The 17,700-nt window shown below is 38.1% G+C and overlaps 2 protein-coding genes and 1 long non-coding RNA gene across 3 annotated transcripts; 2 read left to right on the top strand and 1 right to left on the bottom strand.

Annotated features, from left to right (window-relative positions):
• The first annotated feature begins 1,740 nt into the window (after window positions 1-1,740).
• On the top strand, window positions 1,741-11,329 carry LOC113708955 (translation initiation factor IF3-1, mitochondrial-like). Its single transcript, XM_027231696.2, has 8 exons — window positions 1,741-2,114; window positions 2,198-2,288; window positions 2,832-2,899; window positions 8,253-8,351; window positions 8,877-8,933; window positions 9,318-9,386; window positions 9,690-9,758; window positions 9,839-11,329. Exons 1-8 carry the CDS (start codon window positions 1,914-1,916, stop codon window positions 10,685-10,687), a joined length of 1,503 nt encoding a protein of 500 aa, XP_027087497.2. The 5' UTR covers window positions 1,741-1,913; the 3' UTR covers window positions 10,688-11,329.
• A 2,282-nt stretch (window positions 11,330-13,611) lies between these two features.
• On the bottom strand, window positions 13,612-14,208 carry LOC113707706 (uncharacterized). Its single transcript, XR_003452319.2, has 2 exons — window positions 14,073-14,208; window positions 13,612-13,971 (listed from the first exon to the last, which is right to left on the bottom strand). It is a non-coding gene; the product is annotated as an uncharacterized lncRNA (long non-coding RNA).
• Window positions 14,190-15,867, top strand: LOC140013975 (uncharacterized). The gene is made up of 2 exons (XM_072064190.1): window positions 14,190-14,449; window positions 15,055-15,867. Exons 1-2 carry the CDS (start codon window positions 14,339-14,341, stop codon window positions 15,652-15,654), a joined length of 711 nt encoding a protein of 236 aa, XP_071920291.1. The 5' UTR covers window positions 14,190-14,338; the 3' UTR covers window positions 15,655-15,867.
• The last annotated feature ends 1,833 nt before the right edge of the window (window positions 15,868-17,700 follow it).

The raw sequence follows: 17,700 nt of genomic DNA, 5'->3' as shown, positions 1-17,700 counted from the left end.
CTTTTAGTAGTCAGAAGAAGAGATATTACGACGTAAGCTCATACGAACAAATCTTCAAATTTCAATCCCAAACGTGTTTGGGTAGAACCCTGCCACGGGGAGAAGACAATTATGAATCTAATTGTGGGTCCGTTAAAAAAATTTTTTTTTTTTTAGGTAATGAAAAGTTTAGATGAATTCGATTCCGATCATCATCACGAGTCAGAACATGCCTTCAAAATCATAGATATCTTACAGAAGTTCTTACAAATCGCCCATCAACACAGCCGTTACGTAGATAGTACAATTCAAACACGCGACCATTTGTGAGAGTACAACCTATTATTCATTACCAACTTGTGTTGTCAAAATTAAATGTTATCATTGCTTCTCTATGGTTAAATGTTTTTGAGTTCGGTTGTGGAATCTTAGACTAATGATAGACAACTCATTTTGGAAAAAACAATTGGGAGGGATGGGGATCTTCCACGTAGTTAGTTAGTTAGTTAATTTGTGATTGGATTAATTAATCTTGGCCCATCAATTTTCAGTCTTCGAATACCGATTTGGTGATGTTGAAGTTGCTTGTGGCTTGGATACACTTCATCATGCTGTTGCTCTTGGTCCGTTCAAAATTATTATTATTTTTTGGGTAATGAAAAGTTCGGATAGATTCGATTCCGATCATCACCACGAGTCAGAATGTGTCCTCGGAATCATAAATTTCTTACAGAAATTCTTATAAATTACCCATTAACACAGCTTTCATATGGACAGTGCAATTCAAACACACGACTCTTTGCGAGGATGTCGCCCGTCATTACTAGCTTGCGTTGACAAAACTATTGGGAGGGATGGGGATCTTCCACGTAGTTAGTTAGTCAGTTAATTTGTGATTGGATTAATTAATCTTGGCCCATCAATTTTCAGTCTTCGAATACGGATTTGGTGACGTTGAAGTTGCTTGTGGCTTGGATCATGCTGTTGGCGACTACATATACCGTACTTTTTGGTAAATGACAATAGTCCATCAACTAATATAGTTTTCTATCTCTTCATTTTCTTCCGAAAAGAGAAAATATCTTGGACCGGCTGAGCTGTATTGTCCCAAAAAAAAAAAAAATGCCCGTCAAAATTGAATCCTACACTCCATAAAGGCATAAACCCTTGGACTTTTTTTTTTTGATAATTATGGACCTTGGACTTCGATAAATCCAAGTCCCCAATATTTGGGCGCACTACCTGCGTCTACGTCCAAGCCCAAGATAATGGCTGCCCTAAACCTACTTGTAGAAATATGAAAGTTAACTACTACAAAACTTCACTAACACAGCCCATTAGGCCATTACTAACATTTTCAAGCTTGCAAATTATTAGGATAATCACTAAATTTTTTTCGAATCATCCAGTTTTGATCATTTAACTATCAAAAAAAGTCTGATTTTGACTACTAAACTATCTAAAGTTTAGATTTTGAATCTTTCCGTCAAATTTAATCATTAATTATGACCCTTGCTTTTATCATCGTACACTCAGAACCAACACGGTTAACGATTAAATCTAACGAAATGATCCAAAATCTAAACTTTTGATAGTTCAGTAAATAAAATCAGACTTTAATAGTTTGATAGCCGAAACTCGACGATTCTAAAAGCTTAGTGGGTATATTCATATAATTTGGCCTTTTCTAGTTGGCCAAGGCCCAAGGAGCAGAACCTAACTAGAGCCTTCTTGATCCGCTTAACCCGATCCGTCTTTTTTTTTTGGGGGCCAGCGACGTCGTCTCTTCTTCTCAATTCCCCTGTCTGTTCTCTAGTTGTTCGCTGCAGATTTCTCGATTAACTTGTTTTCAAGTTTTAACTCTAACTATTGGGTTCTAGTTCCAAATTCATGTGGAAATAAAATCAGGGAAAAAAAAAAGGAGAGGAAGAGAAATGGCATTTTGGACGCGAGTCAGGCGATCTCAAATCGATACCAAATTGTGGAACCAATTCTCAAGGTCCTATCTTCAGATTCACAGTCCCATTTCAGCCAATCGTACCAAGATTTCAGTTTTATACTCTCCGAGCTCACCTGGCCACACACCTCTACTCGACTTGCCTACCAATGTCAGATGCTTCGCTGCTCCGGTTCAGGTGACTACTCGTCTCTGAATTTTGTTTGAATAAGAATCTACTTTGACAATTTAGTTGATGGAGCAATGTCTGGGCAATTGCAGTTCATGAAAAAGAAGGAAGAGAAGCACGCCGACGGGCCGAGATTGAATGAGCAAGTCACCGCTGATGTTATTCGACTCGTCACTGAAGAAGGTGACAGCAACTAGATACACCCAAAACAAATTGTGCTCACTTTCTGAATTTTGACATGTCCTGCATTATTCACTTTAGCATCGAAATTTGTTCCAGTTCGAATGGTAATATGGAGGAAATTATACGTTGTGTCTTCTTGTCTGTTTACATGGCACCATGGTGCTTCTGCATTTAGTTACCCCTGACGAGGATCATCTCTCGTCTTCTTAATCATTCTATTTCTATTTGCCTTTCAATAACTCAGTTGTCGATTTTTGAAGACTAGAATTTAGGGGTCCCAGGGAAAAAAAAGGGGAAGAAGAAGCTGGCTACAGGCTTTAAAAGCTGAGGCTCGATCTGTTAAACATTATCCATGTTAGGGAAGTTTCATAGGCTTGACCAAAATTTCAAGCGAGACCTGAACCTCCGCGTTAGATGTCTTTTGGCATGGCTTTGTTTTGATTGGTTTCTATGGATTCTAAGGAAGAGGCCTCATTTTAAATTGATTTCATTTTGTGGGTGAGTCTGCTCTAATTGTTTACTTAAACTCGTTTATATTCATAGGCCACTCTGTTGTATCAAGGTATGAAGCACTAAAGCGTGCGAGGAGTTTGGAGCTTGATTTGGTGGAGGTAAATCTTTTTCACCTCAATCTTGATATTTGTTGTTACAACATGTTGTCTTGATATTTGTTGTTACGACATGTTGTGGCCTTCCTATACATCAGAGCATGTGGCAGCTTGTTAATAACCAAGCAGATACTGCTAATGTAGAGCGGGGGCCATAAGGTTAGTTTAGTCTGAGGAATATTGAGCTAAACCTTTGGAATTTGAGAGATAGTTTATTTATTTGGTAGGAAAGGGAGTTCCTTGCACTGACCAAAAAAAAAAAAGATAACCAGAACAACAAATTCGAGCTTAAGTGCTTGATTTTACAAAACGGGGCAAACAGGATGCCCTATAATCATTCTCAACTAATTTCGAAATGGCTGCAGGCTGCTCATTGAAAACCTTGAGTCCTTATTCTTCAGCTTCTGCACCCATTTTTGCCAAAGGATCTGCACGGCAGTTTGCTTCTCTGAATACATGCTTAACAGTGGTTGTGAGGAAGGTTCTCATGATAGTCCTGCAGTCATTAATAATAGGATAGTAAGAACAAGAATCACAATTATCTTTAGAGATCTTTTGAACTAGCACACTAGCATCCAGCTCAATATGAATATTCTGTATGCTAAGGGATTTTGCCAGCGGAAGCCCATTCCAGATTTCTACTAAACCCACTTATCCATTCCCTAAATGATTTCGTATGATTCCTCCTGGCCCTACTGGCCCAGGGTTACCAAATGAAGCTCCATCACTGTTTAGTTTGAATGCATGAGGTGGGCGTGGTTCCCAAGCAACCAAGACAAGGTCTTGTATCTGGTGGTTTTCCTGCTCAAAGGACCTATGCTTAGGAATTCTGTTGCTCTAACAATTGTAGCTATGTACAAGTTTATTTGGGGGGGGGGGGGTTGAGGTTTGAAGATAGTCCTGTTTCTATCCTTCCAAAGCATCCAGCAGCCAAATTCTGCCATGGTTCCCCAGGGAATCCCATAATAGGGTGAATGGTCTGGCATACAGCATACTTTCTTTAGCCAAGAGCATAAATTCTGACCAGCAAAGGGCAAAAGTTCCAAGGGACAGCAAGTCTTTTCCATAAGATTTTGGCCTTAGGACAGAAAATCAGATTATGTTAGGTGTCCTCTCTGTTGTGATCACACAGTGGGCAGCATTCTTCCTGGACAATGGATTTTTCGAGTAGATTGCTTTTTGTTGGGAGTTTATCTTGGCACGCAATCCATAAGAAATGTCTTACTCAATTGCTAGCCATCACTTTCCATATCCAGTCCCTTTCTGAACTATCATCAGCAGTGTTATTCGAGCAAATTAATTCAACTGCTGTCTTCAGACTGAACTGACCACTTGGGGTAAATTGCCACTTCAAGGAATCTTCTGCAGGAGAGGTGGTCTGTCTAGGAATGGTCTTGATAACCATAATTACAAGCTCTGGTAGTATGACAGAAATTTTGTTGAGGTTCGAAGAATCTCTCTCTCCAAATATCTGAGCGACCACCATAGTGTCTTCCCCTTCAGTGACAGGGCCGGAAATGAGATGTCAGAGAGGTCCTAGTCCCGTCCAATCATCAAGCCATATTCTCACAGTATTGCCATTCTTAATTGTCCAATTTTTTCCTCTATTATAGAGATCAACACCTAGCTTCAAAACACTTTTTGTTAATTGACCCCTGCTTCTCATTCAGGGTGAGTTTTCTCTGGTGGTTAGAACGTTCAAAATCTGAGCCGAAGGTTGGTCCTTTTGACGTCTTAATCTCCAGCAGAGGCCAGCCATAGCAGCCTTATTCACATCAGCAGTCTTGCGAATTCCTAGTCCGCCTTGACAAAGAGGGGTAGCTACAGCATCCCATTTAACTAAATGAAGCTTTTTCTTATCCGTGGTGGAGCCCCATAGGAAGTCTCTTTGTATCTTGTCAATAGTATCACAAGTGGACTTAGGTAAAGGAGCACAATGTGCATAAAAGGAAGACATGACAGAAGAAACTTGTTGAATGATAGCTTTTCTTCCAGCAAAGGAAATAAGATTTGCCTTACAGCCAGCTAGCTTTTGTCTAATTTTGTCTACCAGGAAAGCATGATTTTGTGGAGAGATTCTGGTATGGGAAAGAGGCATTCCTAGGTATTTCTCTAGATCATCTATGCTGTGCACGCCTAAGAAAGAAGAGATTTTGGTCGGTTTGGAAGGATCAGTGTTTTTGGAGAAGAAGACTTTTGATTTCTCAAGGCTGATGGTGAGACCAGAGCGCAGACAAAAATTATCCAAAATGGATTTGACCTCAGAGATAGAAGAGTTACGACAGCTAGACAAAAGGATTATATCATCTGCAAACATACAATGGGAAATAGCAAGCCCCCCCCCCCCCCAACCCACCCACCTATTTTTAAAGCTTCCCAACTCCCCTGTTGGAGTGCCTGCTCAATACTGAAAGAAAGGTACTCCATACGTAAAAGAAAGATATATGGGGAAATAGGGTCCCCCTGTCTAATACCTCTTGAGGGAAGAATCCAATCAGTAGGAGTGCCATCAATGAGGATGGCCACTCTGCTGGAGGAAATGCACTTCATTATAACAGAGCATAAGGTAGGAGGGAAGTCAAAGTGATGCGGGGCTTTGATAAAACACCATTCCAACTTATCATAAGCCTTTTCCAGATCAATTTTCAAAGCACAGAAGGCATTCCTGCATTTCTTTTTGTTTAAGCAGTGTGTGGCTTCTTGGACAATAAAAATGTTATCTGAGCCTCTTCTGCCAGGTATGAATCTGGTTTAGGTAGGAGAAATAATGGAATCCATGAGGGGCCTGATTCTGTTGACTAGAAGTTTGGATAACACCTTGTAAGGGGTGTTGCAAAGGCTGATGGGCCTGTACTGTTGGATATTCTCCAGATCACTGATCTTAGGAATAAGGCAAATATAGGTTTCATTGGCTCCCTCAGGCAAATTGGAGGAAACAAAAGATTCTTTGACTAGCTTATAAATAGAGCCCTTGATTCAGTCCAGAAAGATTGAAAGAAAGCAGGAGGTAAGCAGAAAGATTGAAAGATTCATGGGTTTCAGGTCCATGATGGCCTAATCTATTTCCTGAGGAGAGGGAACTCTACCCAGTTGCAATTTTGTACTAGCGTCTTGAATTCTCCTCATGACAGGAAACCCATCGGGTTCCCTAAAGGAACAAACCATATCTGTAGAAAAGAGCTTCTGGTAGTAGAGACAGATATGGTCCCTAAGCTGACTCTGATCAGAAATCCAATTTCCAGCAAGGGTTCTGAGTGTGTGAATACTGTTCCTTTTTCTCCTTTGAATAGTAGCAGCTTGGAGAAATTTTGTGTTTAAATCATTCCAGATCACTTGGTTAAGTCTAGACTTCATACACCAGAGCTCCTTTTCTTGGATAAGGACCAAATTATACTCACTCAGAGGTTGGGCTTCAAGGTCAACAAGGTGATGGGAGATGTCATTCTGCTGCCTCTGTTGGATACTCCAGATTCTGGCCAGCAGAATCCTTTTTTCCTTGAAGATATTTTTAAAAGTGGTTTCACTCCAAATTTGGACAGAGTCAGTAAACTTAACAATAGAAAGCATCAAGCTATTATTATCACCCCAAGATTGTTGAACTACCTCTTTTAAGGAAGGTTCAGCCAACCAAAATTTTTCAAATCTAAAAATTTTCATACATCTAACAGGAAGGAAGAGATTGACTAAAATCAGGCAGTGGTCCAATCTAGTTCTAGGTAAATGAATAACTGAGTCTGGGAACAGGGAGTTCCAGTAAGGATTTCCGAACACTATCTATTCTCTCAAGAATCAAACCCTTATTAAAACGTTTATTAAGCCAAGAAAATCTAGGGCCAGAGTAGCCAATGTCTAGCAAATTACAAAAGTCCAGACAGCTTTGAAAGACTGTAGCATGATTTTGATTGATGGGGTTGCCCCCTAACTTTTCCAAATTGGATAACTTTTCATTAAAATCTCCCAGACACAACTAGGGAAGGGAGTTCTGGGAGGCTACATGTTTTAGATTCTCCCACAGAATGACCCTATTATTATAGTTTGGGCTAGCATACACAGCTGAAAGAAACCAAGAGGGAGTATCCGAGGATACTTGCACTAGACCATGAATTTCTTGTTCTGTTTTACTGATGATGTTGACCCGAACTTCGTTAGGATGCCATAAGAGGTAGAGACCTCCTCTCCTTCCAACTGAGTCCACAATCTTGTACCCACTAAAGGGTAGGCTCACATACATGTTCACAGCTGCTTGTCCTCCTATCTTAGTTTCTACAACTATGACTACATCTGGGTTGTGGATGTCATAGAGATCCAAAAAGTGATCCCTGAATGTGGTGCTTCCAGCCCCATGCACATTCCCAGTGATGATCTTCATTTGGCTAAACTTCCTGATCAGATTGAACCCTGGCACATGCATCGCCTGTCTATGTATTCGTCTCCCTACATTCCACATTCTGGCCACTCTCCTCTGCCTTCCTGGGTCTCGATGTTCCTCCAGAAGTGGCCAAGCTCTCATCACAAAGTCCATGTGGTGTCCCACCTCTTCTCTGTCTATTTTGATCCTTAGTTCTGCTCCTATTATACCGGGGGCAGGGAAAATGAACCTCCCGGCTGCTTCTTGCCAGTCTATACCCAAGATTAAAAGGAAGAGAGAAAGAGACTCTCCTACCCATCTTCTTCGTGGGTGATAGTTTGACCCCAATTGTGTCGCGATAAGGCATGGCGTTGCCTTCTCCAATTGCTGATTGGCAGTCTTCCACTCCATCTCTTCTGCCTTCTACCCTCTGCAGCAGATTTGGATCCTCCTGCACTTGTCCATTCTTGTTGAACGGATCCAGATCCTCCATGATGTCCAAGCAAGTGCTGGTTGCCCAGAGATGCAACATCCTCAGAATGTCTCGAGTTTACTTCTCTGGGGTTTGTCCTGAGTCCACACAGAGCCCTTTCCCGTAGATAGTTGGGAGCCCACAGATCCTGAGAGATAGTTTATACATCAAGTAAAATTGGTTATGTGCCTGTCTGTACCTTTGTCTCAAAAAGGATATAGAGCTTCGATAGGCTAATGTTAGCAGTTGTTTTAATTAAAGGCACTAGTTTCTAAATGAGGTTCAGTAAATATGTAATTGAATCAAGGCCTACCCTAGGTCTGTTGCTTTTGAACACTACAAGCTCCTAAAAAAGCAATATCCTTCTTAGTTTCTCAGGTCCATAAGCATATGGTTTAATTGGTCCTTTCTTCTTGTGGGTTTGCATATGTGTGTGAGAGAGAGAGGTAGAGAGAGAGAGACATATGGCTCTTAATCTAATCTATGTTCTTGTTTTTTTTCCCCCCCTTTGGCTGGGGGATGGGGTGCTTCTTCAGGTTCAACGAAATGCCAAGCCTCCTGTGTGCAAACTTATGGACTACTACAAAGAAAAATATAAAAAAGAGTTACAGGAAAAAGAACGCTCCAAACAAAGGGTACGGTACCTTTTTACTTGAACCTTTGCCTTTTTCAAGGGGTTGAATTGGATCATTTCACTGAATAACTCGACATTTTTGTCCTTTATTGAGGATTTTACTGCAGCTATCTTTTTATTGTTTGTGGATCTCATTTTTTTGCTCGTGTTTAGGTTCCTAATGATAGTAGCGTGATTTATATTTGAAATGCACTGTAGTCATGTGGATTTTACTGCAGCACGATCCTAAGTAGTTTACCAAGATTACTGTTTCATACAACTTCCTAGTTTATTGCTTTATTTGACACAGTTCTTGTGCATTTGGGCCTATATGGTTGATATTGCATAGAGATATGTGATGAGAAGTCAAAACATGCTTATGCATGCATGTGAATTATGAAGTTACATAATTTTCCTGCTTGGATATTTCAGACATGTCGGTTCACTAATTCTTGTAGTATGTGAGATTATGAATTAATGATATAGTGCCTTTTCTCTTCTTTTTAATCTGGGGCCAAGTTTAATCTTTTTGGTCTATTTAACACAGTCTAAAGTTAGTTTACGCAACGGAGGCTGCAAAGAAGTTCGATTTGCTGCTAAAATTGTAAGTGTTTTATTACTTGCCTTTCTGGACACCAGTAAGTCTTATTGCAGTTGATATTTTTACCATTGTTTTGGTTTAGTGCTTGTGGGAGCCCTCAATCTATCAATAATTCTTGTCCACTTCTTGTGAAATTTTATCTGAAAAAATTTATAGGGCCTATTTTATATCTGTTGTTGCATACAAAGTGTCCCCTTTTAGTCGTCAAAATTGTATCTGGTGATTGCTGCATGATTGTATATGCCTATTGCCTTTTCAGACTGCGATTCTTTTTCAGAGTTATTTCAGCAAAATCAACAAGACAGTGGCTTGAGTTCTGATGCTTAATTTGGATCCCACGGATACTATGACAGTATTTTTTTACCCCCTTTTCTTTTCCCTTTCCAGACACCCAATGACTTACAAATTAAAGCGGACATGGCAAAGAGACTAATGGAGAGCGGTTATCGTGTCAAGGTATTGTCCTTCTTCCTTGTTATAGTTTAGAGCTAATGGTTTTCCCTGGAATGAGCTAACGGAGTATTTTATCAAGCCTATACTAACGGAGCGATTGCATCATCAAGTGTGTCAGAATACCTGATTGTTATTGGAAATTGTGCTAGTTTTATATATAAACTTGGAAATAAGACTGAATCATTAGTTTCGTTCTGACACTTTGACACTTGCAAAATGCCCATTTGCTTAAAATCTTCTTTTCTACTGGAATTGGTTTATATTTCACTTGGAAAATATTTTTCATGTTTCCTTTTTTTTTACCAGTGTGTAGCTATTGGTAATGTGGATAAGGGTGAGGACTCTGCAACATTGTTTTCTCGATTCTCTGCTTTGGTAAGTATACTTCGTAATTTCGTGGCCCTGCCCAAACCTCTTTTACTTTTTGATTTTGGCAATAACACTTTGATATTTAGATTGAAGATATAGCTGTTGTTGAAACTGATACCCGAGTGGAGGAAAAGGATCAGGCACATGTTATTATGAGGCATGTTAAGTATGGTCCATTAAAAAAAGGCTCATTAAAGAGAGCATCTATGGACAAGAAAGCAGCAAGTGCTAGTGTTCAAGAGGTGGGAGGTGATGATGACGTTCTTTCTGAAGAAAGAGATGATGTTGAGCAAAAGGAAATATCTGGCTGGACAACAGCTAATGCAGATGATGATTTTGATGAACTTTTTGACCTCAACGACAATGCAGATGGGGTTTCTAAGAGTTCAAGGAGTGAGAAATTCTCAATTGCACGTGAACCATCGAGCTCATCAGAAGGTGGTTCTTCACATTATCCACGACCTGGTGGGAGAGACACATTGCAGTCAGGATCCCAGTTTCCTGATAGGGTGAGGCAACCACCATTGAATATGAATGCATCGCCCCAAAGAAGAGAAACTGAAGGTGTCAATCGTGCGTATCCTGCATCTACAAACTCCAGGAACCACGGACAAAATTTTGCTCCAGATAATCCTGATCCCCAGGGCCCAAGTTATGGTGTCTTCAGAGCTCGACAAGGCAATGACGCTCATGGGAAGCAGAATGCACCAGCAGAAGTTAATAGATACAAGCAGAGGAATGCACCTGATAGCAGGAGGAATTCCAGCCCTCCAAGGGCGGCCGGGCATCAGAATGGACCCATGTCTGACTTCAAATTTGGCAGGGAGCAAGCTGTTAATAGGGATGAGCAAGGTAGATGGGGTGTATTTAGTGGGGAAAGCACAAACGTGATACCAAACCGGACTTTTGATGGCCAAGCTAAGGTGCAAAGATGAAGCCTCGTGGATCACTTGGTATGCAATAATCACTATATATATATATATATATATATATATATTCATCAGGCCTGGTTTCTGTTCAGCAGCTCATGAGAAATTTCCGGTTTTATGCTGGAAATTTGTTCATCCTTCTCGCAAGGGAGAAACAACACGTTTTTGTGTTTGCTCTGCAACATTCCTCCTGTCTGAAAGGAACGTATTAGCATTTTACTGACAGGTGAAGCAAGCAATCAGAAGGTCGATCTGGTCCTAATTTCCTCTTTTGTTGGCTTCCAGTACAAAATAGCTCAATAACTTAAATTAATGGTTTAAACTGTTGAAAACAGCAAAGGAAGCCCGAAAACTATACAAAGTGTTTAAAACTCCGCTAGAGAAGACTGCTCGCTGAGCAGGTAGAGTAAACCCGGAACCATTAACCAATTACCCAACACCTCCATTTCCGACTTTGGGTTGTTATCACAGTTTCGGCCGCCTTCGCACTCTCGACCTTGGGTTGTTATTTTATTTTGTACTCTGAGTTTCTCGGTTTAAAATTCTCGAGCAAATTACTTGGGTAGTTATCATTGAACTTTTTGAATTGTCAAGATTTGGTTCCTTAATTAATTATTAATAATATATAGTCAACATTTGGTCCCTTAATTATTCATAGTATGTTTTTACTTACTGAACAATCAAATGCGTAAATTTTGCACCATTTTATCTGATTTTATCGTTAATTCTAACGAATCTAAGGGTTCATATGATTTGCAAGACATACTACTGTTAGTTAGATCTGACAAAATTAGATAGAAGGGGCCAAAATTTATACTCTTAATAATTTAATGGGTAAAAATATATTATTAATAGTTGAGTAGTGAAAAACTGGACATCCCTTATCAGTGTGTGGCCAGCTATCTCTTGAGCACAGGTTTAGGTTTGGCCTCAATGGGAAAAAATGGAGCGCCTAACAATGCATCTTCACAGACCAAGAATTACGAGATCACCCCTTTCATTTTTGGGTGACGGAGTGATTGTATTATTCGAGTCTTTTTTTTCATGTCTTTTGGGGGGGTTTGGAGAAAGCTGCAATCAATAGGATTTCCCTAATCCTCCCTTCCCGAAAGGAAGAGCGTGAAATTCTTTTCCCTCCCGCAGGAACCGAGAGATTGGATCTAGCCATAAGAAGAATGCTTGGTATAAATAGACTATGGGGAAAGTTTAGTAGTTACCCGTTAATTGTCCTCAATCCCATTTGTCCAAATTTGAACCCATGACACGCTCATTTGTTAAATTCATATATATTACTCTTTATCACATTCAAAAAGGTTTGTTGTACATTTGCAAGTTGTAGTTGTAACAAGAAAAAGGATTTCATTCTTTTCTATCTATTGGTTTTTTTTTGTTCCTTTTATTTTTTATATACCAAAGACTAGAGGTACCTCGACTCTGCAAGGCACAGCCAGGACCCCCTAGAAACTTAGTTGAATACATAATAACAAATCATTTTGGTACATAATGAATAGAGATATTAGAGAAAATTGAGTATAAAAATAATTAAAAATTTGTTGTGAAGAAAAATTCCAATAATCAAGTTAGCCCCCTATTTTTTTGTGATTTGAACAAAGATTTTTTAACTAGTATTACGTGCATATAATGGTACCAAAAAAGAAGAGAAAACAAATCCATTATGAGTGCATTGTCGGTTTAATAACAACATAATTTTAGTTGTAACAAAACAAAAAACAATCATATTATTTCTAGCACTTTAATAAACAGAAAAAGTTTAAAAAACCACCAAAACATGTTACAGTTTTCAACATCAATAAAAACATATAAACGTGCACATTTTTCTTTCTTTTTAAGAGAAAAAGCAAGTTAATCCACTCATTTAAATCATGCCTAATAGCATTACAAATAGGTGAGAACATTATCTCACCAAATAGCTCTAGAATACAAATAGTAATTTTAGATAAAAATATGAATGCCATATTTCCAGATCTACATATACAAATTCAAAACAACAATTAGTTTGATAGCAAAAATGTCTTCTTAATTAAAATTAAATTTTGTAATAATACTTTATCAAGTGACACTCTAGATTGAAAGCCTCAATGCTAACTTCCACCACTAACTACACTCCTTTGACAATTGCAATCATTTCTACTAGTTAAAATATAATATCTAAAGAAACTTTATCAACTCCTTCAGCCAAATAATAATGATATGTCTAGTTCCATGCCTAGCAAGTTAGCAATTATCTCAAACTCTAATTAAATTATCTATCATCAGGGACAATAAAAAAAAATAAGATTACAAAGTCATATAAAACCAGTTTAAACAAAAGATTCTGAAATCTAATTTTACACTTCTTTTATTCTCAAGATATTATTTGTTAAAATTTAAAATCATGAAAATAAACTACCTGTCATGGATATAGGCTAGTAATTCAAAATGAAGAGATACGAAATATTTTCTTCACATCCCAAATTACTGAGCCCAACAATTATTTTACATATCATCCACTTGATCCATTAAATAAGCACTTTTCATTATTAAGAAACTTTATATAAATCAAACTATCAAAATATAATTATCTATCCACAAATTTTTCATCAAGCTTCAAAGTACTGGTGATTCACTTTCCATGCAATATTTATTTTGTGTTTTGGATGCAAATAAAACAACTAAAACAAATAGAAAATTCCTTTTATCAAAGAGCACCGTGAGCACCAGTTGATTAATACTATTTGTGAGCACTTTTTCTCTGAGAAAGCAACTTGTGTCTGAAAGCTTTCGAGACCTTATGGAGGTTATGCTTTTCATCTGAAATTGAAGACTATGGAACACCAAAAGACTCTGAAACCGTAGAAATCAAAAAGGCCCAAACGAAAGAATGCAGACAATTAAAAGTTTCAACTCATATTGTTAGAGTGAGATAAACGTTATGAGTGCAAAATTTAATCTTCATTTCAATACCCCAAGTTTAACTCATTTAATTGAGTAGTAAATTAAATGAATTAAACATATACAAAAGACACATGTCATGTGCTTACAAATATACTCTCAGGAAAGTGAAGCAAAATTTAAAGGAGAAATGGCTCTCAAACATACTCTCAGGTCTACTTACAAACTTATTTCATTTGGGCATTTTGTCAAAAAGATTAAGGTCATCACAAAAATTGAATATTTCGTATGAAATTTGATTATGGCTGAGTCGAAAAATATCTTGTCAAGCCTTATTCAGGCAGAAAAGGTGAAAAAGAAACAACAAAATTGCAGCATCACTGTCCCATTTCATTCATCTACAAAACAAAGCAAACGGGAAGAAGATAGCAATTTCAACAGTCAAAAAAATCATCTCAACCTAGAGATTAAAACAAAAAAAGGATTATGGAAACCTCACACTGCTTCCTTCATGATGATTTATAAGTAGTGGTGGTTCTAGCAAGAAGATAGCAACTCCGGCAATGGTGATGGCAGCAGCGAGCTCCTCTTGCTCCTCAGATTCCCTCAATGTATTTGTTGGTTTTCTGTTTTTGGTTCTTTTCTTCTTTTCTTGGAAAGAAAATGGAGTATACAACTCTACAACTGAAAAATTCCGCAAGAATTTTGGAGAGATTCTTATGAGTTCATATGAAACTCATGGTGAAAAATGAATGATGACTAGTCATGAGAGAGTTGAAGGACGAAAATGGATCGGTAGTGATAATTGATGGTGTCTTTGCTAGCAGCCATGAATGGAGGATAAAAAAATCAGAACCAAACAAAATGAGTTTGCCGGTGAGTAGATTTAAAATTGTGTATGAGAGAAATTTATTCTTCAAATTTTGCTTCAATTTTCATTTTGGTTTTTGGTTTTCTATTTTTTTCTCATGGATTTTGTTTCTTGATTTGAGTGTGTGAGAGAGAGTCTGGGTAAGTTTCCAATAAATTCAGATGAAATTTTCGGTGAAATTTTTCGAAGAAGAAGAACTATAGTCAAAGTTCCGTATAAATTAAAGAATCTAATTTAAAATGACAAATATACCCATTATCGATTATACGAAATATGTAAAATGTGGTGTTGCCGTTGTAAAAGTCCTAGATCAGAGACTTCAAAATAATGGAAGGATTAAATTGGTTAAAAAAATTATAAAGGATGAAATTGATTTTAGTGTAAAAGTTTATGGACGAAAATGGTGAAATTCCCTTTTTTTTAATCTGTCGTATGGATTTTCAAATTCTCCAGACTCGGTTGTGCCTTGTAGTAGTATTTGATAGCCTTGTCGAGCAATCGAAACTAATGGATTAAATGTGTTGTTGTCTTGGAAAAAAAATACACTACTGTATAGTTAGTAGTATATTTCTGTCATCTCTTGAGGAAGCAGATTGTTTGGGTTTTGAAGGGTTTTTCCCAAATGGAATTTGACGAGTTTGATGATTACTCGGAGAAAACAGCGGAAAATCCTGAGACGAGCAATGGCGGTGATCAAGTGGATAAATCTGGCGGAGGCCAAGACCCAATTAAGAGGCCAATGCATAAAAGTGATCATCATCATCATCAACGCGTTAAGCGTTCAAGGACGCGGGAAGAGTTCCATGAAGACGAGGAGGAGAGGAGCTCAAGCTACCGTCTCCATTCCCCTTCAAGAGATAGAGAGAGGAGTGGGAGGGAGAGATACAGGAGTAGCCGAGAATCCAAGGACAGGGACAAGCATAAGAGCAGCAAGAAGGAGAGAGATGGGGACAAAATCAAAGAAAGCGACAGAGAAAGAGATACCAACAAAGGCGAAGATAGCGGAAGGAGAGGTCGTGGCCGCGAAGATGAAAGACAGAGAGGTAGGGAGAGAAATCAAGACCTGTCGAATCGTACAAGTCATTCAGAAAGGCATCTGGTTGATGGAGAGAGAGAGGAGAGCCGAGACAGGGAGAAGAATGGTGATAGGGAGTATGGAGGAAGGGAAAGACAGAGCCAGTTACAAGAAGGGGACCGAGAAAGCAGGTAATGCGCGGATTCCCTCAGTGGTTTTGTTATAATTCTAGGGGAACTTTGATGATTTTCTGCCTGACTTGAATGAAAAAGTTATATTTCCTTGTTCTGAGCTAGCTAATAGGTAGAAATGCAGAGTCATGCATTTGCATAGTTGTAAGTTGTTAGGGCCCTTGGGCAGATTTACAACGTACACAAGATAATCTACAAAATATTTGCTTATCGTAAATCAGTTGTCAGTTGGCTTCAAGATTTATATTCTGCTTACAAAATATTCTACTTTCTTAAGTATGTTTTTTTTATTCTGGAGTTAACAATCACACTGGTTCTTGGTAGTTTTTAAGCAAATAATTTGCTTGCACTAAGCTGACCTGTATCGCACCTGTGCTTTTGGCTAACAGAAGTTGAATTGGTTTGGCTTTGTCTCTTGTAACTAAGATCAGGGTCGGTATCTTTAAATGTAACCTGTTTCCTTAAAAAGAGTTGGACAATTTTCTTTTGGCATTTAACCAAGCTGATCTCTGTATACAGAGTTTAATTTAGGTTTGTTCTGGTAGTTAACAATTTGCGTGAAAAAGAACTCAAAAACCATGCATCTTTAATTTAAGTATGCGTTGGCATTTAGAATCTAGTCAAATTTCATTATAAAAAACTTTTAAACTCTTCACACCGGCTATTTTTTGGTTTTTTAATCACCAAGATGTAATCACATGTTCCAACATTAGCAGGACCGACTTTTCTTCGTGGTAACCACAAATGACGGATAGGTAATTCGACCAGTTTGAACCTCAAATTTTAGAACCCAAAATCCAATTCAAATAATAATAATAAGAAACAAACCCTCATATACTCGAAAGAAAAATTCCACCAAAATCCTCGATCATCGCTCATGCCCAGCTGAAATCATTATTCAAATTGGAAAACAAGACAAGAACGCCCCTTCCCCAAACTAAATTTCAATTGAAAAAACAAGACTAAATCTACCAAATACTCATCAGAAACACAACAGAATGCTCCCTGACAACAACAAACAGGCCACAATCAATAGGCTCAATGAGCTGTAAATTCTGATGACAAAATTACTTGCATTATTAAATAAATTCAACAAGAATCTCTTAAAAATGCGCGATTGCAGATAATGGCATTAAAAACAAACAAAAAAATGGCAAAGAACATAAAAATACCTCAGAAAATCGGTGAATTTGGGAAGGGCTGAGAGGAGAGGGGTGTTTTGTAGGCAACAAGAAGAACTGATCCTGGAAAAATGAATACTACCTCATTATTATTATTTACCCACCACTCCACCTCCTCCTATGTTTTACTTTGTAATCGTTTCGTTTTTTTTTTTTTTTTTTTCCCTTCTTATATATATATATAGATAGATGTTATTTATTTATTTTAGGCAAAGGGAAGGAGAAGACATTGGCCGAAGCCCAAAGTATATTCGATTACCAGAGAGACGGAGGAGCTAAAGAGCGGTCAGCCGGTGACTAATGTTAGGCGTCCACTTTAGGGACATTATTGTAATTACGTGCCGTACAAGTGCCGCTTTTCTTTTGCCTCAACTTTGTGTGCTTCTTTTCTTTTCCTTTCCTTTTTCCCCCACCTTGAATTTTCAAGGTTGTGTACTTGAATGGAACTTGCAAAGCAATGCCGTAATAAAAAGTTCCCTTCCTTTAAACCTTTTCTTTAACAAAATTTAAATTGAGATTTTCTTGATTCTCCTTCAAGCCCCTGATGGAATGTAACTTTCATTGACCGTGCACGAGTCAAGCTCGAGCATCTTGATTTCATTAGCTGAGCAGTGAATTTCATATATTATTATGTTTGTAAGTCGTAATTTTAAAAAGTTAATGAATATCGAGATCTAGTTCTAAATTCGTATGGGTTGGTTCGCGTATCAATAATGAGAAGCCTTGATTTAATGGTTAAGATCGATTCAAGTTTATGTCAGCACACGACATTATAGAGGTGGGAATTGCTCTTTTCTAATTTCTCTTGATTCAATTAGGCTGTCTCTTAATATAAGTTAAAATAGGAATATCGTAGGAGTTGATAATTA

Source organism: Coffea arabica, chromosome 9c (genome assembly GCF_036785885.1).
Source record: "Coffea arabica cultivar ET-39 chromosome 9c, Coffea Arabica ET-39 HiFi, whole genome shotgun sequence".
In the NCBI taxonomy this organism is placed as follows: Eukaryota; Viridiplantae; Streptophyta; class Magnoliopsida; order Gentianales; family Rubiaceae; genus Coffea; species Coffea arabica.
Note: the sequence above shows the minus strand (reverse complement) of the source record. Positions and strands in the feature narration are given on the sequence as shown.

What these genes read in the sequence shown, in the direction of transcription:
- LOC113708955 (XM_027231696.2), top strand. Translation starts at nt 1,914, where the DNA reads ATGGCATTTTGGACGCGAGTCAGGCGATCTCAAATCGATACCAAATTG. An exon ending in TCGACTCGTCACTGAAGAAG is followed by an intron (nt 2,289 to 2,831) that starts GTGACAGCAACT and finishes TTATATTCATAG; the next exon opens with GCCACTCTGTTGTATCAAGG. An exon ending in AGAGCGGTTATCGTGTCAAG is followed by an intron (nt 9,387 to 9,689) that starts GTATTGTCCTTC and finishes TTTTTTTACCAG; the next exon opens with TGTGTAGCTATTGGTAATGT.
- LOC140013975 (XM_072064190.1), top strand. Translation starts at nt 14,339, where the DNA reads ATGAGAGAGTTGAAGGACGAAAATGGATCGGTAGTGATAATTGATGGT. An exon ending in CAAACAAAATGAGTTTGCCG is followed by an intron (nt 14,450 to 15,054) that starts GTGAGTAGATTT and finishes TGGGTTTTGAAG; the next exon opens with GGTTTTTCCCAAATGGAATT.